This window comes from Branchiostoma floridae, chromosome 17 (assembly GCF_000003815.2).
Source record: "Branchiostoma floridae strain S238N-H82 chromosome 17, Bfl_VNyyK, whole genome shotgun sequence".
In the NCBI taxonomy this organism is placed as follows: Eukaryota; Metazoa; Chordata; class Leptocardii; order Amphioxiformes; family Branchiostomatidae; genus Branchiostoma; species Branchiostoma floridae.
In genome coordinates this window covers 17,661,313-17,688,119 of record NC_049995.1, presented here as the reverse complement: position 1 = coordinate 17,688,119, position 26,807 = coordinate 17,661,313, and the positions used below count along the sequence as shown (strand labels likewise).

Below are 26,807 nucleotides of genomic sequence, written 5' to 3'. Positions count from 1 at the left end.
CAGCTTCTGTATCTGTATCTATATAGCCGGTATAACCGCCCTTCCGCGTAACACACCAGCTTCTGTATCTGTATCTATATAGCCGGTAAAACCGCCGTTCGGCGTAACACAACTGCTTCGCAGGCACGCGGCGCGGCAGCAGCTGGTTATATTACACCAAACGACCCGTCACATCTAGCTTTTGCACACCTATCTGCAAGTGTTCTTTAAAACTACCAGGAGAAGATGCCCCTACTGTACTTGGTGATAATAAGTTCCACTCTACAATAATTCTGGGAAAGTACGAATTTTTGAACACATCAATCCTAGGTTGGTAACTCTGGTATTTGAAGGCATGACTGTTTCTTGTTCTTTTTTGAGCTGGAATTAAATACTTATCATATATATATATCGTATATACATTGTTATGCTAGGACACAAATCCCAACTGACATGGGATACAAACTGAGCCAAGTTTTGGATTGTGTTCTCGTTGCAAAAGCGCCACCTACATCGGCTACATATAGCGGCGAGAAGCAGAACTCCAGTCAGAAGCTTTGAGGAAGGTGTTGGAGAGACATAGAAACGTAAGCAAATTGAGTAAAAATTGGTTGTGTAAAAGAACTCTTCTATATCTAGTCTAATAATTCTAAGTAATTTAAGGATATGTGCCAATATAATGTAGCTTCAGTAAACCTGAGTATTTAGGTATTTAGGTGTGCAAGACAATCTTGAGAAGGCCTATGTAACAATTTTTTTTTATGTGGCGGTACATAGTATATAGCGCCCGGACCGGAGGGATTATGAGAGTTGATGTTATCTTAAAGCTGGTGTGTAACGCCGAAGGGCGGTTATATGGACTATATCGATACAGATTACAAAATCACAAAACATAAATTATACGTCTATAACAACCCTATCTTAGTAATGGGTTTCTTGTATCTTGATTTGTTGTGTTTGTGTATAAGGGCTCCCTTGCATTGAAGTCAATCAATTTCAAGGGGCCACACTCAATATTTGTAATGAAAATAGATACATAGTACATACATAATAAGATATCTATAACTACACGTAAACCTGCCACGACAACCACTGGTTATTAAGACATCCCTTAGCTACTTTGTTACACAACTGTTGCCCCATGCAGTCCCGCCACCTGTATTAAGAGATAAGTACTTGGTCCACACAGGTAAAGCTAAGGGTACAACCCGCCGTACGTGCAACGTGCTGTCTACGTGCCAAAACGTGGGCAATCTTCTGCGATCCGTAAGTGGTGAGTACCGCCTCCGTACGACCTCTGAGGGAATCCGACAGATTTTGGAGCACGCAGACACGCCGTTGAACCAAGGAGCTTTTGGTAGAACTTTACGTGCAAGCAAAACTTTGTGTGCCATCGGCATCGGGCTGAGGATTCGCCCCCCGTACGTGCCAGTACGGGCGAGGCGCCTGCCCTAGCTGTACAGCCTGAACGTTTTCAGAATTACGTGGCGGACGTGGCCTCCCCCAAAATAACGTACGGACAAATTGCACATACGGCGGGTTGTGCCCTTAAACTAAGGGCTGCGTGCTCCAAAATCCGTCGGATTCCCTACGAGTTCGTACGGAGGCGGTACTTACCACTTACGGATCCCAAAAGATTGCCCACGTTTTGGCACGTCGACAGCACGTATTTGCACGTACGGTGGGTTGTGCCTTTAAGCTAAGGGCTGCGTGCTCCAAAATCCGTCGTATTCCCTACAAGTTCGTACGGAGGCGATACTTACTACTTACGGATCACAAAAGATTACCCACGTTTTGGCACGTAGACAGCACGTATTTGCACGTACGGTGGGTTGTGCCCTTATACCCCTCTCACATTAGGCGAAAATCGATTGGACGACGAGTCTGCGAGCTCTAAATTACGAGGAGGCATGACCCTGCTGCCGACGAAGAAATGGCAGAGTTATCACCTTCCCGTCAGGGTCATGCCTCCTCGTAATTTAGAGCTCGCAGACTCGACGTCCGATTGATTTTCGCCTAATGTGAGGGGGGTATTAGCTTTACCCACGCAGTCATGCTGCGGGTATTAGGAGATAAGTACTGTGTCTACACCAGTAAGGTTACTTTGTGGGCGTCACCTTTTCACTCCAAGTGACCCCGCTAGACAAGCATTCTGCGTGAAGATGTGTACACATGTTAGTGTTAGCTGGGAACACAGGCTCCGGGCGGGGGCTTTGGTACTGCATTTTCTTCAAACTATCACTAATTCACCTTTAATTATCCGCGGGGTAACCTATATCCGTTGAAGATGTGTACACATGTTATTGTTAGCCGGGAACACAGGCTCCGGGCGGGGGCTTTGGTACTGTCTCTTCTTCAAACTCACAACAGTAGTTGTTCTTTATTCGCGGGGTAACCTATATCCGTTGTTTTGACGGAGTATTTACATATATCAATTCAAAAGGCGGTTTAAACTACAACATTTCAACTTTTTGCATACTAGTGAAAATGTTTTAATTTGAAACTACCGTCCGCTCACTTGATATCTTCTGATACCATAGTTCTAACAACAACGGATATAGGTGACCCAATTTTCCTTCTTTTGCCCATTTTCACAAATTTTATACATGTTTGTGCTTCCAATAAAGTTATGATGATACGCTCGGATATGTTGAATATATATCTATCAATCAGTAATATGACATAGCCTGTCGCAAATAATAAGTAGATCAATCATAATTGATTAATTGATTAATGACAACGTCCGTTTATAACACGGATACACGCTGTGCTACCATCATGTATGTCTGCACACTGGTGAAGGCAGAAAAATGAAAAATAAAAACACATAGATCCATCAATTACAGACTGCTGCAATTAATAAATAGATTAATTATAATTGTTTCATTAAGCAACGTCCGGCTGCCTACGAGACGGACACGCGCTGTGTATGTCTGAATACCAATACAATCTTTATTGACACGACAAAAGTACAGCGACTTTCGTAAGGTCTACATGTATAACAACTACTTACAGTACAACTAAACACATATATATGGATATCTATAGGTATGGATACATCAACATAAAGGGTCTAGCATGCCATTTACACTATTGGTTCTACGGTATAAATAATCGTGGATATATTTGCCTACTTGTACACAATGTGGATTATCGCCTCCCAGAATGTACTTGAATTTATCTATCGGACAGAGAGTAGCAAAGTCTTTAGAGCAAGTGGAAAGTAATGTGAACAGCTCTGTGTGTTTATCATCATATCGACAACAATCCATAACACCAAACAAGGCGTAGAATAAACAAAAAGCCCCGCCGAAAGCCTGCGACCGAGGCTAACACACCTCACCAAGGCCAGGCACTGCAGCAACATGGCGTCTAGAAAGTACGAGATCAACAAACCTCTCCCCGACAGCGGGCCCGACAACCCCCCGACTCCGGCACAACCGCCCGCCGACTCCACGGAGGTGACTTGTGAAGAAGTCGGGAAGATCGTCCAGATCACTCTGGTCACGCTTGGGATGTTGGCGATAGCAACGTACTTCGTTCTAATCAAGATCGTGAGTGGTTCTTCTTGCTTTGTGTTTGCACTTTCAACATGTGGCCGATGACTTCGTAGATCGGTGGTCTAATTGTAGAAATTGGACAAATCAAATAGAGTCATAGTACACTAGGGGAGTCAGCCGGCTAGAACAATCGTTTCCTCACTACGTAGGTCGCAAGCTGTTCCCTAGCCGGCGGCTGTACTCCTATTTGTGCCATTTCTACGGTTTTCCCAACGACCTATGGTGCCTGGTACTTCAGAGACTACCGGTGACTTACAAAAGCTGTTAAGGTGTACATGTGTAATAATAGTACGTGCCTTAAGGTCTAAATCAATGTGATTTGCATACATCTGTGTGTAATTGCTTTGTAATCTTACAAACCAATCAGCGAAATGTCCCCCGTGTTTTTGATGTGTCATGTATGTGTGCACTCCGCCATGTTTTCCCTGTCAACGTTTTGTTTGGATTTGAAGCCTTTGTTTTCCCCTTTCTTTTTCAATAATTTTTGAAAGAACGTACTACAGGCACCAGTAATAACTAATAACTAATCATTTGATACCCATCGATTTGTTGCTATATCCTTTACGCTAAAGCTGTTGTAAGCCGTTAAGTTGGAATCAATGATCATAAGTGTCGGAATCGTATCAGGGCAAACATTCTACTAAACTCCCTGGTGTTGTCATTTTGCCGAGAGTTTTATTTTGCAGAAAACGATAAGCCGTCTGTTGCGATGTGTGCACCTGTGTGTGTTCGTGTGTGTGTGTGTTTGTTTGTTTGATTGTGTGTGAGTGTCTGTGTGTGTGTGTTTGTGTGTGTGTGTGCGTGTGTTCACGTATGTGTGTCTCTGTACGTGTGCACGCGCGCATGTATTTCTGAAATATTTTACATGGGAGACAAACTATGCCGTGAGTGAGTAAATATGCCCGGTGAACCCAAAAGGAACGCACCCAGACTAACCGTAGCTACAATATGACGTAACTACCACTGTCGTCACACCCACCACTCAAGTCAAACCTAAAAACACCATAAAAGGCGATTACCCTAATCCTACCTAGCAGAACGTCAACAAAGAAGGATGAAGTCTAGATTAGAGTTTCAACCGTGACATTTTGACATCGTACATCGAGCGATACATGATAAAATGATAGCAAATACTGAAACCTTTTCACTTGTAGTTTTCACCAATAACACATGATAACAATAAAGAAGGCCGTAACCTATGTTAGATCAGTGTTCCAACCGTGACATCTTGAAATCACACAAACAAAACGATAACAAATTAATGCTGAAGCCTTTTCACTTGTAGTTTCCAGCATTTTTCTTTGACACCCTTAATACATGGTAACAGAAGAACGCACGGAATGCCATGCTGAACAGAACGCCATGAGTAAACGAACCTCTGGTATTCCTTTCAGACTCGTATAGTTGAATGATGGCTGTAAAAAAATCTGCTGAAATACCCAAACAAATTACTCTGCCCAATACTTCTGTAGCTTAAGTGCCTGAACATAGGGCAAACTGAATACATCTGAAACATTCATTTAAACCTTGTGTAGTTGTGACGTACTCAAGATGACGTCTGTAAAAGAACTTCGCTTAAGTACTGAAAAAAACTTGATTTACCCAAGATTAAGGTGGTATTTCACTGCACTTTGGTCACGGGTGTGACACTGCGGGGTTCGTTCACTGCGGCACTGCTGTGTTGTTTTCGCCATTTTTTTTAATAATTTAGATATTGTGTAATACTTAAAAGTATGACTTAGAAGACAACAAAATACACAAAACGTATAGAAATACACAAAACGTATATATAAGAACTTTTTTCTTTATGTCACATTATTCGTTGAGTAATCCTTCGAACCCTGCAGTGCCGCACCGGTGCCCCAAGTGCAGTGAGATACCACCTTTACTACACCCCTATTTTTATCTGTGTATGTTCCTGTGCGGATTCCTATTATTTTTGTACAATTAACTGCAGCTTTTCTTAGGCTTATTGGTAAAGACTAGAAATCCAGGTACACATACAAGACAAACAATACAACTGCGTTAGAACTTAAAGCTTCATTTTTTTATACAATACGTTTCTTAAGCTTTTTTCCTATTGAATTAGACACGCTCTGTTTGTCAGATCAGGAAGCCATAGTTTGGTCCGTGAGACACATAATTGACAAGTCCGACAACTTTATTCTTGAATGGCAACAAAAAAAGCCACGTACTAGCTTCTTGCCACAGTGGAGTCTACTTCAAAAGATTGGCTTACTGAAAAGGGAAATTCTAAACTAAGCATGTTGTCTTTGAACAGCTTGTATTGTGAGCATTCTTATCATTGGGCTATCTAAAAATAACTTTCGCAGAATGACGAATATCAGCCAAAGGGTTGTGACAGGGCCAGATGATTGTACAAAGGGCTGTGTATTGTTCATACTACAACATGCATAATTGATGAAGTTGTGTATTGTATTTTTCTCTTAGCAAGGATATACCGTAACCTCTTTGCTCTTGGCGGCCTAGTCTGGAAATCCAGGCTTCTTGAGGGTGAACATTATCGGAAATTCCATACACTTGAGTATTGAACAGCTTATGTATGCCGGTGAAAAAAAAACAGGTTGAGTAAAAGTGCCTTTTAATTTAGTATGACCCGCCAAACTCATGCTGTAATACTTTGCTTATTATTTCTAGGAAAAGACGTAACTAAATTGTTTAAAGAGCTTCTACTAGGTTTACGTGTTTTTATTATATCTAAATTCTTCTTTTTACAGATCCAGTAGGTTCACAGCCCTCCGGATGAATTTCCAACAATTCTTCCTTGTCGTCACCTTCTGCTATGGTCACAACGGCATCTTGCGACTTTCATCTGAAACTCAACATCTACGCCACCAATTGCAAAACAACTAAGTGAACTGCGGTGTCGTCAAGGACCTCAAGATGATGGGAATTTACTAAGAGGGAAAAAAGAGAACTGGTGACGGGTTGATGTAAAATATCAAGGACTGCAGTTTTATATTGAATGATGTGCAAAGAAGAGGGGAAAATAGTGTATTTATATTCAATAGTCTACATTAGTCATATTTTTTAAGGATTATAGAAAACTGAATCCTGTCAGATTTAGATGAGAAAGAAAGGGCAATATAACTTGAGGTAAAATTCATTTGTATAAGTCTTTGCATCTTGTATACTCCAAAAGTTTTATGAAATCAGGCGTTTATATTCCGTCCAAAATGCAACAGTTTATTTAGTGTATGCCCTTTTCCCGGGGAAAGTTTGTAATATTTAGATAGAATGATGTCATTCATAAATTACCTTTTTTTGCGCCTAGAAGACCATGTTTCATTTGTACTGTATAGCGGATATGTTTTACTTGTGATAAAAACTCCTGAATATTTCATGGTTGCCATGGTGCTTGGTTGCCATGGTGCTTGTTTGCCATGGTGCTTGGTTGCCATGGTGCTGATGTGCCATCCAATGATATCAGTAGTTTTGTGGTTACAATCCAGCTTACAGATAAAAAAAATCCAAACTTTGAAACAAGCGACGTAGAAAACCATGAATGTCTTTGTACGATCTTGATAACGGTCCAGTACTTAGTTGTTAAAAGTTGTCGTAAATGATTGCGACACGTCTCTATGTGTATGCATGGCACATTTTGATATTCAGAGGTTATGCATGCAAGAAATACAATAAAAGGAATGCACCGCAAAAAACATACACGTATTATTTCTCCATTTTTTTTAGAATACACGTCTACGTATCAAGCAAAAAGACAGCGAATTATTTCTGATGTAATCTGAATATAATCTGTAGAAATTTTTTCTGTGAAGGTCGTCTTCATATGACGCCCTGATAGCACTAGTATTGATTCGGACGCAGTTCTTCTTATTTTGGTGAAAAGAACCAGATAGAAGGAAAACTTGGAAGTTTATCTGTTTTGGCAAAAGTTATTCTGAATCAGTTCAATTGTAACGTTAACTTCCAGGTGGAAAATGACACGAGTTTCATACTTGTGGCAATGTGTGAATGATTTTTCAAGAATGACTAACACATAGATTTTTCAGATGTGGAAGTCAAAGTCATTTCCATTATTACAATATTTCATTGAAATATGCACCCATGTTTATGTTAGAGTTTGAATAGGGTAAATGAATCGCCAATTGCAATGGAGGTCACGTTACATTTCACTACAACGGTGCCCTGTTGTTTTAGCATGGCCCACATAGCACCATTCATGACAAACCTATCAGAAGGATCTTTAAATAAGATATCGTGCGAACACACAAAACTTAAAACTTCATCGTTGTGACTGCCGTTACCTAGTTTCCAACAAGACAACAACAACACGCTCATAACCTTCCACGTCAAACTTTAACACATCAAAACCACGACACCACATAACGTTACATCATACACCACAGCCTTGGGAAACAAAATGGCGGCGCCCATGTACATGTACGGAAGCAAAGCCAATACAGGTTTGTTTTCTATTGCAAACCTGAGGTTTTTCCTTCACAGAGGCAATTTACAAGTCTGATAGACACTAACATAAAGAACCTTCGTGACGTTGAACATTCGAATAGTTTCGGCCGGCCCGGTGCATCTTGGGAAGTGCCAACATGGCGGCTTGCAGCAGCAGCGTTCCGGGCCCCACAGGTCTGTATCTCCATATTGTTCTCCTTTCTTCCCCTCTAGAGCCACTCTCAGCGGTTAGGAGTTCACGGAAAAGGATGTGGGACGGTTCTGAAACGAAGAGAGGCCTTGACACGCCTGCTTGGGTTTTGGAGAGCCCTTTATGTATCCCGGATTTGGCCTCAGACCCGGAAGTGGGGAACGCCCCCCTCCCCCTAGCAACAATATATAACGGTTTAATAGTTCGTTCTGTATCGGTATCTGTATAGCCGGGAGCTTCGCAGGTACGCGGTACGGCAGCAGCTGGTTACATTACGTAAGTATCTCCTAACCTTCGCAACTAGCTGTAAGCATTGTTTAATTTATCTAATGTTGTTTTTGTTGTTGTTGTCCTTGTTTAACGTTTACTTCACCACTAGACATGGTCTCTTGGGCTTTTACTGCTTGGTACTTCTTAGTTTGCTGTCCTCACTGGTGCTAGCACTCTGGTACAGTGAATTTAGCCAGTTAATTGCATGTCGGATAAACGCACACTTCGGTCAAATGCACGGAATCCCCAAATCCCGTGGCGGTGCGGTCCATCTGGGTAACTTCGTATGATCGCACACGCCGGATAATTGCACGGAATTTGCTGGCAAATTGGGTGTGCAATCAAGCGGCTTCCACTGTACTTTGCATATGTGTGTTTGGGATTTTTGGTCCTGCTTGGCAAACCTTCTCGTGCCTTCTCTTCTTCAAATGAGGATGCTCCAGACTAACTTACATTGCTTGGTGGCAACGACTTCTGCTCTCCAATATTCAAATACAATTTAATCTCTACAACTGGTTAAAAACGGATATTTATTTCCGGACGTTTCGAGTGACATCCATCACTCTTCTTCAGCTTTGAAAGAATGAACTAGTCAGAACAATTCAATACCAGTACAGCTAACTAGAAAAACTGGTTTAACCACTAAATCGTTATGATCGTATGCAAAAGGTTACACAAATGCAAATCAAGTTAGCATACTTCCTATGGTCAGACAACACCATAGGAAAAACTATTGTCCTTTGTGTTGCAATGCGAGTGAGTAAGGAAACCATATGTCCGGAAATAAATATCCGTTTTTATCCAGTTGTAGAGATTGAATTGTATTTGAATATTGCTTACCTGGATGTCTAACGTTCATAAACCTACTCTGCAATAGTTCTAGGGAAAAGCGAATTCTTATGCACCCCAATTCTGGGCTTATAGGGGGGCTTGCATGCCCTTTTGCATAGAGTGTAATCGGCCGTTTTATTTTTACGTAGAGCGTAGACGGAATTCACTTAATTCGACGTAGACTCGTAGAGCGTAATTGGTGCATTTTGCATAGAGCGTAATTGACTCTTTTATTTTTACGTAATGCGTTGTAGCTCCCTGGAATTTACCATAAAACACGATGGATGAATTGTGCGTATAGCTTAATCGTGCCAAAATGTGGGCAATCTTTTGGGATCCGTAAGTGGTAAGTACTACCTCCGTACGAAATCGTACGGAATCCAACGGATTTGGGAGCACGCACAGTGCCGTAGCACTTTACGTGTACACAAAACTTTCTCTGCTTTTGGGCGGGATGTTAGGCAACGCGTGTGCGCCGTGCAGCCAATGCGAGTGAGTAAGGATTTCCATACGTCAGCAGCACGTGTAAGTACGGCCTGCATACGGTAACGTGGCAATCGCACAGAGATCGCACTAACCACTTGCGCAACAAACGATGGCACGCAACTGCTCATTCCCAGGCGTGGCGTGCAGGCCACATAATTACACCTTGCGCAACCGTGCGAGTGACGTGCGTTGAGACTTACACCCTCCCTGCTCTTGCCATGCCTTCTCGCATTTTCAGACAAAATGTGCACGTGGCGGAAGTGGCCTCCCAAGAAGACGTACGGACAAATAACACGTGCGGGGGTTGTGCCCTTAGCTATACCATTGACAGATTGGTGTCACCATATGTACGGATGGAATGTGATTACATACAGGTCTTTGTAAACAGAATTTTCGGTCGAGCCCATCATGTTATGTAAAGGTAATTAACTGATGGACGTGGCTGAGCCAAATGTCTCTCCGGGCAGCAGGTTAAGCAGGCTTTTAGCCAGGCATGCATCAACACGTCATCTGGACGCACTTTTCTTAGAATAACAAGAAATTTGATGCCCCTGGACGCCCTTACACTACAGAGAAAATCGTCCGACAAGCATGAAATTCTGATTGACCAGGAATGCTACCAGGTGATTTGTGGTCACAGTGTTCTACTGTGACCTCATGAACAGTATTTTTGCCTCTTGGGATACCTAAGAATGCACTTTTTTTAACTTAAAATCATCAAAAACTCTGCACCATGGAAGGTGGATGCCCTCAGACCCCCCTACAATAGTCACACCGCGACTCACCAATAAGTTTGGACTCCCTATTATAAAATCCTAGCCGTACGTGCAACTGTGTGGTGTCTACGTGCCAAAACGTGGGCAATCTTTTGGGATTCGTAAGTGGTAAGTACCACCTCCGTACGAAATCGTACGGAATCCGACGGATTTGGGAGCATGCAGCGCATCGCAAGGTTTGATCGGCAGTGGCAAATCCAACCTCGAACCCCAAAAAGGTACATCGCACGTTACCACCTTAAGTGGAAGATAGATGTGCTATTACGGACAACAAGACAAAAAGTATGATACAAAAGACACCAAACTACAAAAGACGTACTAGTAAAGGGAGAGGTTGTGGCCATTGCGTATATTTTTACGATGAAGAAACTGTGTCATTACTTGTAACAACGATGGCATGGAACGATCCATATCTTGGCAGGTACTAGTAGCAGGTAGGAACGGTCCGTATACATTTACTATTTTTCGTTTCCTCAAACAGCCTGACAGAGCCCCGGTTTGGAAATTTGACATCAGCCTAAGACAGCTTAAAGTCCCCTTTACAAGTCGAGAATTTAGCTCGGCCGAGTTGTCAGCAAGCTCTAAATTACGAGGGAGGTATGACCCCTGATGCCGACGATCGAAACTCTGCCCATTTGTTCAATAGAAATCAGGGGTCATGCCTCCTTTGTAATTTAGGAGCTCGCTGACAAACTCGGCGCCGAGCTAAATTCTTGATTTGTAAAGGGGGTTTAAGGACAGAAGGACCAGCTAGATCACTCCCCAGTCCTTGACTTCCTGTAGAATCCTCAGTAGTCTGGGTTGTTGACTGGGGAGGAGCTCCGCAGCAAATAACATCCGTTCAAACACGCCGATCGCACAGTCAGCACGGTTGGAATGCGCTCTCACTTTCTGCACAAATAGCTGAGGGTCTGCTTGGGGGGTCCCGACAACGATTTACGCCGAATTCAGAAGAACCCCCTACATATTACGCTAAATCAAGGAAGGCAATTATGCTAAATTTGGTCGCCTCGCTACGAATTATGTACTAGATAAGAATTGGTTTTCCCTACGAGTTACGGGAAATAAAAATAGGCTGCCTATGCCTTACGGAAAAGAGCATGCAGACCCTCATAGCTATTTCCCACCACTATAATTTCCACTTCGTCATAGTCTATACTATATAGTAATGGACGGAGTCAAATCTTTCAGCGACTAACGATTGTGACACTGGGATTGCGAAATGTGCTGCACATTTGTCAGGGTTATTTTATCAATAACCTCCTTGTTTGTATGGATATAAAGTTTCAAATTACCTCAATACTCCACTTTTCTTTATACGTTCTTTCGTAATATTTTCTCAGGTATGGCCTGACTTGCGTCCTCCAGTTGACCCCGTAGGTGCTATTAATTATTAACACAATTGTACCTCCCGATCTGTTTTGATGGTCCCAAGTAAGAAACCATGCCAGTGCACTGCTACCACTGCCCACACACATTTTTCGGGGGCCTGCATGCCCTTTTGCGTAGAGCAATATTGCACCCCCGCTTTAGAAATCTTACTTTTAACTCAACTTTTGTTACTTCTATGTATCATAAATACCATCTTTGACACAAACGCTCAGTCGCTCGGTGATGACTTCTACATAATGTGTGGGGAAGCTTTCGAATTTAGCGTAGAGAGGCTTCCTGAATTCAGCGTAATACGTAGCCGGCCACCAGAATTTAGCGTAGAGCGTTGTCGGGACCCCCCCATGGGGGCCCTCTTATAGCTTTGTAACTTGAAGCCATGACTCCTTCTTGTTCTTTTCTGGCTTTAGATACTTAGCAGTAATATAACCCAGGATCTAGAGTTAGCTTTCACTAGTTTTAGACTAGATTAGACTAGTTTGAATCTTTTATGTTACCTGCAATTAGCCCACGGGCAAGAATTTGCAATAAAACTTATTATTAATATAATTTTACTGAAAATACAAATATTAGGCTGTTCAGTACATCATATAGTACATGTACGTCCACAAAGTTTAGAAATCAGCTTGTAGATCGTGTTTAGTATAGTAGTAGTTAGTAGTAGTAGTACTGTAGTCAAGTATTCAGTATATGGTTATACTGCTGCTGGGATCCGCACGCCTGACACAGGGTACGGCAGCAGTCGGCTTAAGTCTTCACACCTGGTTGAAGCTTCCATGCGGCTCTGTTCAGCGGGTTAACCCTAGTTAGACTGCACACCTTGGCAGATAGATGTGCAGAAGTTAGGTGTGACAGATCGTACAGTGTAATATAACCAGCTGCTGCCGCACCGCGTGCCTGCGAAGCTGGTGTGTTATGCCGAAGGGCGGTTATACCGGCTATATAGATACAGGTACAGATACAGACACCTTGATGTCCATCCAGGATTTTCAGGTTTAGTTTTTCTATCGCCCGACAGTGTTGCAGAGATGATGGCGGATGTGTGGCAGCTGTTCCTGTTAGCGCTGGCACTCCTGCTGCTGTAGATTCACCCAGTTTGTACACCATGTATGACATTAGTTCTTCTCCCCCGACATCTACAGTGTTCCAGAGATGAGGCTGGCTGTGTGGCGGCTGTTCCTTCTAGCGCTGGCCCTCCTGCTGCTAACTGATGTAGTTTGTACACCATGTATAACATTAGTTGTTCTCCCCCTGAAATGTACAGTGTTGCAGAGATGAGGCTGGTTGTGTGGCGGCTGTTCCTTCTAGCGCTGGCACTCCTGCTGCTGACTGGAGCAGATGGAACCATCCAGCCAAGGTCAAAGGGCAAAAAGAAGGACAAGAAGAAAGAGAAGAAGAAAAATGGGGTGAGTCAAGTTTGGTAATAGAGAACCATTCTTTTAAAACACAGTAGAAAAGACTTAATTGTAGAAAAATATTAATTACAAGTTCTTCTGGAATGCCTTTTTCTTTAGCCTGATTAAATCTCGCTTATAGCAGCCCGCAGAAGGGGCCAGTTACAGCCCTGGACAGTGGAGTTTGTGTTACACAGACAACCTTCTCCTTAAAAATGTTTTGGAAGATCTTCTTTTGCTGAAGGATATCACAGATTTGCTGTTTGTATATCTTTCTAATAGAAAATTAATACAAATGCTAGCCAAGAAAATTATTGTTGAAATTACTAATCCGATATATCAAGAACATGATGTTTTGTTGTTACCTCAAAATGCAAAAAAAAAGCTAATTGACACTTATTCATTTTTTTAATTGATTCTGCCAGGGAGCCTAAGAGTGCAAAATTAAAGAAAATTGTAATATATTAATCTTTTTATTATGCAGCAATTCAGCAGTCCCTGAGGTATAATGCACACCTCAAATATCCAGGTGTTCAAGCCAGTCTTTAGAAAGTCTCCATAACACTCTGGCAATGGGCACCTGGCAGAATTGTAAAAGTTGACATCAATCGTTCCAGAAAAAAATAAACAGTACAGTGTAGTCATCAATCATTGACTGTAAATTAAATTCTTTTCCAGGCCACCCCCCTCCCCACGGATGAGACAGTCCTTGAAAGGAAGCTTGTGACAGAGAAACCCAAAACTAAAGACATCTTGACAGAACACACGCGCTACTCCATCTCATCCCTGGAGAACAAGAACTTCCCTGGCACTGTGCTGGGCTATGTCACACCTGTAAGTACAGTCTAATTATTGACGACGCCTCAGGGGAGTCGTCAAATGGTATATATTGTATTCAGTCTGCAAAAATTCTAGGAATTGCACAGACATTTTTCCAAGAATGCTAGTACTCCACAGTATGCTGGGTATGCAAGTCCCCCCCCCCCTAAATCTGTTCCAGATGTATCTCTGGTATGCAATGGTGGAATGTAGGTCACACTTGCTCCCTGGAGGAATTTGTCTCATTATTTTGGTTTTGTGCTGAGTAAGAGGTTTTGAAGTTTGTGTCGTTTGGTCTTCTGTTGTTCACATTAAGTTACTGTTAATAGCTGCAGTACATTATGGAAACACATTATCCATGGCATGATCATGGCCCAGGTATAACATAAAGGAGTTGAACAAGAGATCTGCCAGTTTCCTTTTTTTTTATCTGAGTGTATTGATAAGATGTAACCATTACAGTTTTTTTTGTGAGGGGGCTGTTGTACAAATCAAAAAAATAAAGTCAGGCTTGTAAGCCAGTCAAGAGCGCCACCTGTCTGTCGTGAAGTGTATGACAAGTGGGGCATCCTGTAACCTTAGACGACATCCTGCAGGGATTTGAAACATGATATGTGGTCTGAGGATGCCTTAACTTTGCAAAGCACTCTCCAGACTGTAGTGGGCATGCATACAATAGAGATTAACATGTTGAGTGTCAACCTTAAAAAAAATTCAAGATTGAAGTAAAAATTTAGCAACCTCTAAAATATAATCTTTGTTTTTCTGCAACTATATACAATATCTACATACATGTGTCATGCCAATAATGGTCCAATGTTAGGTAGAATTGTCATGAAAGAGTTTAAAAAAAAATCTGCATATTAGCACACATGTTATGTTTTTCCAAAATGATTGCTCCTCATCTTGATACACTATAAAATATAAAATTGAGAAAACAAATGTTTGTTGTTTTCCCAAATTTACAGTGGAATAACCATGGTTACGACGTTGTTAAGATATTCGGAGGAAAATTCAGCCTGATTTCTCCAGTCTGGCTGCAGCTGAGGAGAGTCTCGGCTAAGATTTTCCAGGTTGAAGGAGCTCACGACATCGACCAAGGTCGGCTTTCTTCTATTTATCTTTATTAAACTGTTTGTCTTTGTTTTGCTCTTTTATGCTATCATAATGTCTGTAACCTATTTTGTAAATCTCATTTTGAAAATTGATTGCACAAGAACAAATGCCAATGTTAAGATGGGGGTGGTTGAATGTTTGCAGATTTTTGTGAGAACTCTTAAGTCACGAACATGAATAAGCTGAATATATTACATTTTGTTTTCCAGGCTGGATAAATGATGTCAAGAAGGTCTCAGGGAGAACTGTCAAAATGGGTGAGAATAAAGAAAAAGTTGTTTACTAAATTCGTACCACTAGTTAACTTAGCTCAAAATACCACCTGCATACATGTTAGTACTGGAAAGACATGAGCCGTTCAGGTATTTATGAAGTTTACCCGTACTAACCTTGTATAACATTATGTACTAGCTAACCCCTAAACTACAATCCCCATTACTATGTACTTTTTTATATGACCAGCTTATGACTCTTGACCTTTTCATGACCTCTGACCTATCTTTCATCTATTATTTGATGGCAAGTCACATGACCCCTCGCCTGTTCATCACCTCTAAGTTCTGTTCCTCTGTGATTTAATGACTGCTCTCTGATTGTTAAGTATCTATGACCCCTGACCTGTTCAGGACTTCTAACCTCTGACCTTGTCAGTCTATGACCCCTAACCTCTGACCTCTGTCCCCACAGTACCCCGGCTATTATTTGACGGCTGGTCGGTCCATGACTACCATTACCTGTTCTCCTCTAACCTCTGCCCCCACAGTATCCCCCCTATTATTTGATGGCTGGTCGGTCCATGACTACCACTACCTGTTCTCCCCTAACCTCTGACCACTGACCTATGCCCCACAGTACCCCGGCTGTTGTTTGACGGCTGGTCGGTCCATGACTACCACTACCTGTTCTCCAGTGAGGATGCTGTGGAAGACATGATTGAGACTGTCGTCAAGTTCTGTTACGTGAGCTTTTAACCTTCTCCATGCTGATAAACTCCATAACCATATCTACATATTACGTTACTTTATCATTCATCGTTAATTCATACCATTAATTACTTGTTTATCCTTATTGTATCATTCTTATTCTATGTATTACTTTACTTTATTATTATATATCATAATCAATTTTGTTTAGTTTAAAGGAGGAGGGCTAAGTATAAGCTTCACAAGCTTTTTCCCTCCTCCTGCACCTGTTTTATCCATTGTTTTCGTTTTGTGTTTTAATGTAATACTTGTGTGCGAATAAATAAACAAACAAACAAACAAACAAACAAACAAACCATAACCAACTACCTTAAAAGAAACAGCACAATTACAGTACTCGCTTTGCTTCAGGTAGTAATTTCAAGTTAGAGAAACCTAGGACAAACTCCTTAAAAAGAACTTTCAGGTATAGAGCAACATCAATGTGGAATCGGCTACCTATAGCACTACAGTCCGCCCAATCATTAAGGTCTTTCAAAACTGGTCTCTGTGACCTGGTCTCCAGCCTGGAAAAATGATCTGGGCAGTTCCATGACTTGCGTATTATGTAATTTTATATAGTATACTATGACTGTTTTTAATTGATGTTGTAAATATTGACCATCATATGTACATGTATGTTATCTATGTATGAAGTCCAGGAAGATTAGTGGTGTGCCCTAGGGCACGTCACTAATAGCCTGGGTACCATCCGGAAAGTAGTTCGCTCCGACGTTCATTATATACTATATACAGTCGCTTCTAGCTCTGACATTCATTATACACTATATACAGTCGCTTCTCTGTGTTTCCGTCTGGGAACGCGGACCATCTCAACGTCTGGAATCGTCCAAATTTTGGACGCAGACGCTGATTGGTCCCCACATAGGAGCGAATTATGGAATGGGTTCATGTGATCGTTCGAACCGGTGTTCCAACACCGGAAAAGTCCCACGTCCCCTTGCTTGCGCATGTGGGCGCCGGCCTGTTGTCATCGAACGAGTGCTCTAGAACCCATTCCTTGATTCGCTCATCAACTGGCGTCACCACCAAACGGTTTGAATGCGCACGTCTCCAGACGGATAGCAGAAGTGAACATAGGAGCGAACTACTATCCGGATGGTACCCAGGCTACGTCACTAATGGATTTTCTAATAAAGTCTCAAAGTCTCAAAAGTTAGCAGGATGAGGGTTGGCATAATTCCCATTGTCAAACAAAAGCGCAAATTCAGCATTTTAAGAGTCAACACGTTTTAAATGTATATCTTGAGCCACTGTATTGAACCCTTAACACTTTGCAAGGCCTTGTCTGTGTCTCTGAGACATTTGCAGTTTTGCCTCATCATGATCAGTCTGTAGTATGGTATGATTTTATAGTATTGCTATGATCTGGATAGAGAGGATGGATTTGGGCAACGCAGCTGAGATGATGATGATTTTGTAGTTGGTGTAGTGCTATACAATGTGTTTCAAATCTGTACTGTACTTGTCTCTTTTCAGTTGCGTAAATTTGATGGCATCGTTCTGGAGCTGTGGAATCAACTGGGCAGAACAAAGAAAAGGTAACCTCAGAGTTGTTGTTTTTAACTATGAGAAAAAACAAACAAACTTTCAAGCACTACTAGTCTATACTGAACAGTACAATTGATGACCTTAATTCTTAGAATGATAAACTAAGAAAAAAACATCTGTTCAATCCAAATGCATGCAGAATCTCACGTTTGGTCTCCAGGTCACCAACGATGATATTGAATCGACTAAAGTTGTGTTTCTTTCCTGCAGGGACCTTACTCACGTGATCACCCACATGGGACAAACCTTCACTGAGCACAACCTGATCCTGATCGCTGTCATTCCTCCGCCCGCCATGGGGTAAGGACTTATCCAGCTCATTCTTTACTACTTATATCTGATTAAGTCATCCCTCCACCCACCATGGGGTAAGGACTTACACAGCTCATTCTTTACTACTTACATCTGATTAAGTCATCTCTCCTCCTGCCATGGGGTAAGGACTTACACAGCTCATTCTTTACTACTTACATCTGATTAAGTCATCCCTCCACCTGCCATGGGGTAAGGACTTACACAGCTCATTCTTTACTACTTATGTCTGATTAAGTCATCCCTCCACCCGCCATGGGGTAAGGACTTACACAGCTCATTCTTTACTACTTACATCTGATTAAGTCATTCCTCCACCTGCCATGGGGTAAGGACTTAAACAGCTCATTCTTTACTACTTACATCTGATTAAGTCATTCCTCCACCTGCCATGGAGTAAGGACTTACACAGCTCATTCTTTACTACTTACATCTGATTAAGTCATTCCTCCACCCGCCATGGGGTAAGGACTTACACAGCTCATTCTTTACTACTTACATCTGATTAAGTCATTCCTCCACCTGCCATGGGGTAAGGACTTACACAGCTCATTCTTTACTACTTACATCTGATTAAGTCATTCCTCCTGCCGCCATGGGATAAGGACTTACACAGCTCATTCTTTACTACTTACATCTGATTAAGTCATTCCTCCACCTGCCATGGGGTAAGGACTTATCCAGCTCATTCTTTACTACTTACATCTGATTCAGTCATTCCTCCTGCCGCCATGGGGTAAGGACTTACACAGCTCATTCTTTACTACTTACATCTGATTAAGTCATTCCTCTTATACAGCTCATTCTTTACTACTTACATCTGATTAAGTCATTCCTCCACCCGCCATGGGGTAAGGACTTGCACAGCTCATTCTTTACTACTTATATCTGATTAAGTCATTCCTCCACCCGCCATGGGGTAAGGACTTACACAGCTCATTCTTTACTACTTACATCTGAGTAAGTCATCCCTCCTCCCGCCATGGGGTAAGGACTTACATAGCTCATTCTATACTACTCACTGTCATCCCTCCACCTGCCATGGGGTAAGGACTTACACAGCTCATTCTTTACTACTTACATCTGATTAAGTCATCCCTCCTCAGTACCATGGGGTAAGGACTTACACAGCTCATTCTTTACTACTTACATCTGATTAAGTCATTCCTCCACCTGCCATGGGGTAAGGACTTGCACAGCTCATTCTTTACTACTTACATCTGATTAAGTCATTCCTCCGCCCGCCATGGGGTAAAGACTTACACAGCTCATTCTTTACTACTTACATCTGATTAAGTCAATTCTCCACCTGCCATGGGGTAAGGACTTACACAGCTCATTCTTTACTACTTACATCTGATTAAGTCATTCCTCCACCCACCATGGGGTAAGGACTTACACAGCTCATTCTTTACTACTTACATCTGATTAAGTCATTCCTCCACCCACCATGGGGTAAGGACTTGCACAGCTCATTCTTTACTACTTACATCTGATTAAGTCATTCCTCCACCCACCATGGGGTAAGGACTTACACAGCTCATTCTTTACTACTTACATCTGATTAAGTCATCCCTCCGCCCGCCATGGGGTAAGGACTTACACAGCTCATTCTTTACTACTTACATCTGATGAAGTCATCCCTCCACCCGCCATGGGGTAAGGGCTTACACAGCTCATTCCTTACTACTTACATCTGATTAAGTCATCCCTCCTCCTGCCATGGGGTAAGGACTTACACAGCTCATTCTTTACTACTTATATCTGATTAAGTCATTCCTCCACCCGCCATGGGGTATGGACTTACACAGCTCATTCTTTACTACTTACATCTGATTAAGTCATTCCTCCACCTGCCATGGGGTAAGGACTTACACAGCTCATTCTTTACTACTTACATCTGATTAAGTCATTCCTCCACCCGCCATGGGGTAAGGACTTACTCTGCTCATTCTTTACTACTTACATCTGATTAAGTCATTCCTCCACCCGCCATGGGGTAAGGACTTGCACAGCTCATTCTTTACTACTTACATCTGTCCTTGGTACTGCAGCAGAACTTCTAGTTTTGTTACTTTAAAACTATTTTTGTTTGCTGGATTGTAATGATGTTTGGTATGTGGGTAAAGGTCTTGACAAGATGAAGGTCAAATATGATATTTGTCCTCCTGCTGACTGTCCTTGGTACTGAAGCAGAATTTCCAGTGTTGTTGTTTTTTTTCCTCCCCAGCCCCGGTAGTCAGGACGTCTTTAACAAGGAAGACTTGCAGAAGTTGGCCCCCTGGGTACACGGCTTCAGTCTCATGACATATGACTTCTCCAACCCCCACAGGTAGGTTTACAGTCATTACGTACTTAATTTTCAAATCAGCTTCTCTCTGTCTAATGTAGTCTAAACAGTTAAGGTTAACATTAACACTATGTCTTGTAGGGTTAACACCAGGTTAACACTATGTTATGTCTCCCAAACTCAGACCTGGTCCTAATTCGCTCCCCTGGGTTGTGTTCTGTTCCTGGATCTTAACACTCGTTAACACTATGTTTAACGTATATTTCCAATCCCCAGACCTGGACCAATTCACCTTTGGACTGGGTGAAGACTGTGGGACCGCGTGGCACGATCGGGAGCGCGTTGGTCCCAGGCCCGAGAGGTCCCGGGTTCAAATCCGCTTGCTGTGTCACCGATCTTGTGCCCTTGGGAAAGGCACTTTACACGACTTTCCTCACCTAACTCAGGTGTAAATGAGTACATAGCTGCGGCTAGTGGCAGTGACAGGCCTTTGTGGTGGTGAAAGGCCATAGGGGCATGTTCGGGCATGACGCACCCGCCATGACACATGAGTCAGGGGTAGGAGGAACCCCTTGCATCCTTGGTCGGAAGTCCTCCTAGGAGACGGAAACTCCAAATAACAAACCTCTGTGGATCTGCCGCTACCAGCCCAAAGCTGCCTAGGCAGATCCGTGTAATGAGTTGTATCATTGGCAAATGAATAAAATAAAATAAATAAAATAAAATAAAGACTTGTGTGCTGATACTGGACCTTAACACTTGTTGTAAATAACACTATGTCATGCCTCCCATACCCAGACCTGGACCTAATGCACCCCTGGACTGGGTGAAAGCCTGTGTGTTAATACTGGACCCAGTAGGCTCACACAGACACAAGATCCTACTGTCTTGTAGGGTTACTATTAACACTTTTACTGTTAACAGCATGTTTTACCTCCCATCCCCAGACCTGGACCCAACGCTCCCCTGGACTGGGTAAAGGCCTGTGTATTGATACTGGACCCAGAAGGGGAACACAGGCACAAGATTCTCCTCGGATTGAACTTCTATGGCAATGACTTCACGGGCGGTGGTGGTGGACCAATCATAGGCAACCAGTAGGTGTTATGTTACAGTCCTGACCAATCATAGGCAACCAGTAGGTGTTATGTTACAGTCCTGACCAATCATAGGCAACCAGTAGGTGTTATGTTACAGTCCTGACCAATCATAGGCAACCAGTAGGTGTTAAAAAAACAGTTCTCAGATATCTATACTACTAATAGCACATGTAATGCTCTTGTCTTACTAGACTTGTTTACATTGTAGGATATCACAAAAACATTTTATGGTTTTACATGTATAGAATGATGGAAATCATGTAAATTTCAGGTGAAGAAAGTGTTGAACTATTACTAAAGAAATTCTAAATTTGCTATGATTGGAATTTGAAATGTTTGGTGGAAACAATTGTTAATTCTACAAGAAACATAGTCACTCTTTCTGTGACCTTTTTATTTCTTTGTTTATGGCATCATTTAAGCCGATGTAGACAGAATCAATTACATGAAGTACTCAATTACATTCATTATTTTTATAAATTATAGTCAATTTTGTTTGTTTCCAGCACACCACTTACATAACTGTAGATTCTTCACCCATTGTGTTTGTTATGTTCCAGATACATAGACCTGCTGACACAGTACAAGCCCAAGTTAAAATGGGAGGAGGATACAGGGGAGCACATGTTTGAGTACAAGTGGGTTTGCTACTTAATTCTGTGCCATGTCTAATTTGTAGTTAGTTATCTGTGGCATGTAAAATATTCGAAATGATTTGACATATGCAGGGCTCGAAATACTGGGTGCATGTGCACCCAGGTGCACCCAAATTTGGAACTGTGCACCCAATTTTTTTCAGTTGGTGCACAGGGTGCACCCAAATATTTTTTTTAGGTTTATGTATGGAAAGATATCAAGTATACTAGTATACATCATATTCTTGACATCTATGTGTTAGAAAGATAATAAGAATGTCTGTCATGTTACTTGTTTCAGAATTTGATAGCTTGTAACTAAGTTTTGTTATTAGTTTTTTTTTACATTCTACTTAAACTTAACTAGTGCACCCAAAAATTTTTGGCACCAGTGCACCTAATCCCAAAAATGAATTTCGAGCCCTGCATATGTATCACATTTTCACAGTGACCGTGAACATACAAGAAAGTGTACTATATGCTGTTTCATTTTTGGGCTAACATGACTACCGATTTCCACTGCCACATTTGCCTTATTCTTCATAATTTTCTTGGGGAAAAAATTGTTAATAATATTGACATTCAAATTCTTTTATGGCTCGTTCTCATTTAAATGTCGAAATGCTGTCCCCTGACTTTACGCCCTGATATGGAGCAAATTATAGACAACATCACTGGTTCCTTCATTTTTCCACAACCCCTGTAATGTTTTACAAAAGATGCACAACAACATTCGTATATGTTGATGGGTTAGAAGATTATTATAGCCACGGGTGGGATTTAACGCCCTAAAAAATGGCTGTCGCCTGAGAAGAAACGAAGAATTCAAATAGTAGCCAAAAATGTAACAATTCAGTTCCTAGAATGATTGTTCGGCAGGTGAAACCAGCTGACCAGGCCCTCTGTTCGATCACGTTAGATCGCTCCTGTCACTGATCTTGGAGGCTGTGTGAGGTGGTTTATGCCTGTCGCCAGATTCTGTAACAAACGTTACCACCACTAGTACGATGGTTGCCACGGTTATGTTATCCACATATAAGACTAGAAATGGCCGTTTTTGTGACGCTGTACAGTTTTTCTGGGTTTCTAAAGAAACAAGAAAGGGTTGTTGACTGTCATTTGTATCCCACCTTGCTTAACAATATGTTGTACAGAAATGACTGTAGCAAACGTTACCATTGTTCGATGCTGTCTAAGCTTTCTATTTGACCTGGTGTAAAAAAGCTGCCTACTTTTCAAATGTCCCTTGGGACATCCACTTATACCTAAATGATGTAGTCAATAAGGTAAGTCCTTTTGAAGAAAACAGGGTAAAGTCTACTGTTGTAACAAACGTTAACGGTAACGTTTGTTACATGCCCTGTAATGCATTACCAATGGGACTGAAAATAATAAGTTGCCATTTTTTGGCTATGGTTAAAAGAGGAATTTTCCCAAACAACCAAGTAATTTTCAGTGAAAATAAAGCTGATTTATTTTTCGACCAAAAAAATACCATTTTCGACATTTCAATGAAAACGACCCTTATATAACATTATCATCAATAGCAAATCATAGAAATAATTTCTTCTACATTCTTTAATTTTTGCTGTTTTGTTTTAATTTGTTTTTCAGAGATGGAACAACAAAGCATCTTGTGTACTACCCAACTCTCAAAGTAGGTCAACTTTTAGTTTCTTTAACAAGGGAAATAACAGATATTGAAATATGATCTTGAGAAATTTGCAGAATGTTGGCTATGGATTCTGTGCCTATATCTATAATGTGAGCTAATCACTTTTAATTTTATCATTTGTACCAGTCCATCCAGGCCCATCTGGACCTGGCCCAGGAACTGGACCTATATGTTTATATTCATGAAGTCTATTACATGTTTTGTAGCATCTCCTGTTATTGTACCAGTCAATCCCGGCCCGTCTGGACCTAGTAATGAGACCCCAAGCGAACCTTGATCTCAGGTTGGAACTACATGAGAAGCTAGTTCCCATGTAAAGCTCACTGAAACTATTGTACATTGTGAATAACTTCTCCTGTTTGTATCTAGTCCATCCAGGCGCGTCTGGACCTTGCCCAGGAACTGGGGACCGGCATCTCCGTCTGGGAGCTGGGGCAGGGGCTCGACTACTTCTACGACCTCTTCTGATGGGTCAATGTCTTTGACACTGGTTTCTTAAGACTTAAGTCTTAAAATTCATATCAACTTAAAATTGAAATGTCTCTTAATTTTAAGTTTTTAAGTTTTAATTACAAGGTAGAGAGCATTATCTTTCAAATGAATGGCTACACTTTATATATTTAGCAAACATTTGGGATGAAACTGGCTTTAAGTTTTATTATTAAATTTTCTAAATTGTTGGTGTCTTTCTAGATATTGTACAATTATCTTGTTTGCTGTGATATCTGTTAGTTCAGGTCGTCCTAGATCTTACAAGTTGAATTTCTAAAAGAGAAAATGACCTGTTGTAGTTTGTTTTGCTAATACTTTAGATTCTTGTCAACATCTGAGGTCCATCAAGTTGTTTTTTGTACAGGAAATACATGACAATGAATGCTATCAAGATGACAGCTCAATGTTTTCTTTTAAGAAAAATGATATTTTCAGTGACTGTATGTAATCCTGTATTCTGACATACAATTTGCTGCATTACTGTCAAAAACTGATGGTATTGTCACCAGGCTAGAGCAACTCCAGAAAAAATCTGATGTACTAGTTTTACGACTGCCATGTTGAGGAATGATGCATGTTGGTGCTATTTCATCATGATACTCAGAATATGGTGCAAAGTATGATTATTTATTTGTAGTTTATTTTGATTTTATCCTAGTCTACAAAGATCAATGAATGAAGCAGGTAAACTCAAAGGTGCCATTGCAATGGTAATACAATGGATGTGTAGATTATTTTTTTTCAATATCATGGAGAACACTTATCTGTGGTCTGAAAGAAACATTTTTGTGTTGATTGCATGCAGATCGAGTTGACTTTTGGTTTAAACTTCGGCGACCCTTTAAAATGTCACAATCGGGAAGAAACTAATTAATTTCAAAACAGTGTAGAAAGAAACTGATGACAAAACAATGTTGGAAATTTTTTATTGTCCATGACCGATTGATTCCCAAAAAATCCATAACATCTAAGGTGAAACGTTGTACCATGAGTAAAAAGGGCTCCTCAGTCTTAAACTTAGTCAAACTAAGGCTACAGCAAGTAAATGTTATGGATGACATTTCTTAAGATTTCTTGACTGTTCTTTATCGTAAAATCAGGTAAAATCAATGCATGGATGTCATGCATAGAATTTCATTGCTGTGACTTAAGGGGAAAACTTCAACCTTTGAGACTTATGACAAATATTTTTCAAATCATGTAGTGAAAAATGGACAACACATAAAAATCCCTTGTTTGACAGGTCATTTTGCCTTTTCTGAATAAAATGTTCTCTTCGGTTTGCCATGCTATTGTGTGTGGTATTGACTTGTGTATAATGAAAACCGTTCATGCATTTGTCAATGCATTTTATATGTTCTAACTATCTGCGCACTACGCCAGACACACAGACATCTATCATCCAAACTAGTTTTATGGGAGCCCACAAAAGGGAGGAAAAGCCGGGGAAGACCCAAAGTCAACCTATATACATATGTGATGGGAGGGAAATCCAGTCCTTGATGAAAGACAGGGAGGAGTGGAGACAACTTTTCAAGAGTTGGCTCAAGAGGGAGCTCGACCAAAGTATGTAGGTATTTAAGTAATTTATTACTGGGACATAAGGGTTTTCTGTCCGTGTTCTCTAGATCTGTTCATGTTTTCTGCGTTAGTTTGTGTTTATCAGTCCAAAGAGGACAAACAAGAGACCTCAACATTAACAGGTTTGCATACAGGCTATGTATCAACACAAGTGGTGCTTAATTTGGAAATCTAATAAAAAAAACGCTTTCCTCAGCAACGAACGGAATAAGAATTCAAAGTATTTTGATATGCGCATTGTCTAAAGTCGCGGACGGCTCTAATGCGATGAAAACTCGTATGGTCGAAGAACAGGTGCATGTATATGCAAATGACGCCTGTCAGTAATAGACGATGACGTTTTCGGGACTTTTCGTCAACGGGGATTCCCGCTGACGTCATCAACCGATCGACAAAAGGTAGCGTGGAAGCACCTAGTGACGGTGTTGTTCTCCTTTATATATGACAAAAGTCAGAGGAGATCATTTTTCTGCTGGAGAAAATGACGGCTGCGAATACAAAGACTTATTTTTATTTGGCTTTGCAACATGGTGAAACTAAGCACCAAGGCCTCCATATTGTGACCGTGAAACATGAACTATACTGTATTCAACCTGTATGGTTTGGTGTTCATGGTGGTACGTGGGACTCAGTTCTAGAGTTTCTCTTTTTTTTGCTAGCTAGTTTGCCGTTCTGATTACTTGCGAAGTTTTGGTCAAAAACTGGACCTGAAAAGTGAGGAACACAGCAGCAGTAAGTTTTTTTTCAGATCAAACGAAGAATTACACAGCAACATCGCGAGTCTCAAGACCTCTGTGTACACTTGCAGCTGGACGTGCTAGTTTCAGTGCTGAGTGATCAAAATGGCTGAAGGAGAAGGGGGCAGCCACTCGGGTTAGGACCAATCTACGATAACCCTACGACGGTGTTGTGAAGTGGCCATAGCCACC

General features: G+C 41.3%; 1 protein-coding gene and 1 long non-coding RNA gene across 2 annotated transcripts; both read left to right on the top strand.

Annotated features, from left to right (window-relative positions):
• The first annotated feature begins 3,304 nt into the window (after window positions 1-3,304).
• LOC118404608 lies at window positions 3,305-7,219 on the top strand. The gene is made up of 2 exons (XR_004829783.1): window positions 3,305-3,533; window positions 6,278-7,219. It is a non-coding gene; the product is annotated as an uncharacterized LOC118404608 (long non-coding RNA).
• An 846-nt stretch (window positions 7,220-8,065) lies between these two features.
• On the top strand, window positions 8,066-24,353 carry LOC118404807 (chitinase domain-containing protein 1-like). The gene is made up of 13 exons (XM_035804160.1): window positions 8,066-8,162; window positions 13,195-13,336; window positions 14,003-14,158; window positions 15,112-15,244; window positions 15,469-15,516; window positions 16,112-16,218; window positions 17,722-17,783; window positions 18,004-18,093; window positions 20,336-20,437; window positions 21,343-21,492; window positions 22,056-22,133; window positions 23,745-23,787; window positions 24,175-24,353. The coding sequence occupies exons 2-13, from the start codon at window positions 13,205-13,207 to the stop codon at window positions 24,271-24,273; spliced, it is 1,200 nt and encodes a 399-aa protein (XP_035660053.1). The 5' UTR covers window positions 8,066-8,162; window positions 13,195-13,204; the 3' UTR covers window positions 24,274-24,353.
• Window positions 24,354-26,807: the final 2,454 nt, after the last annotated feature.

What these genes read in the sequence shown, in the direction of transcription:
- LOC118404807 (XM_035804160.1), top strand. Translation starts at nt 13,205, where the DNA reads ATGAGGCTGGTTGTGTGGCGGCTGTTCCTTCTAGCGCTGGCACTCCTG. An exon ending in CTGGGCAGAACAAAGAAAAG is followed by an intron (nt 17,784 to 18,003) that starts GTAACCTCAGAG and finishes TCTTTCCTGCAG; the next exon opens with GGACCTTACTCACGTGATCA. An exon ending in GACTTCTCCAACCCCCACAG is followed by an intron (nt 20,438 to 21,342) that starts GTAGGTTTACAG and finishes TCCCATCCCCAG; the next exon opens with ACCTGGACCCAACGCTCCCC.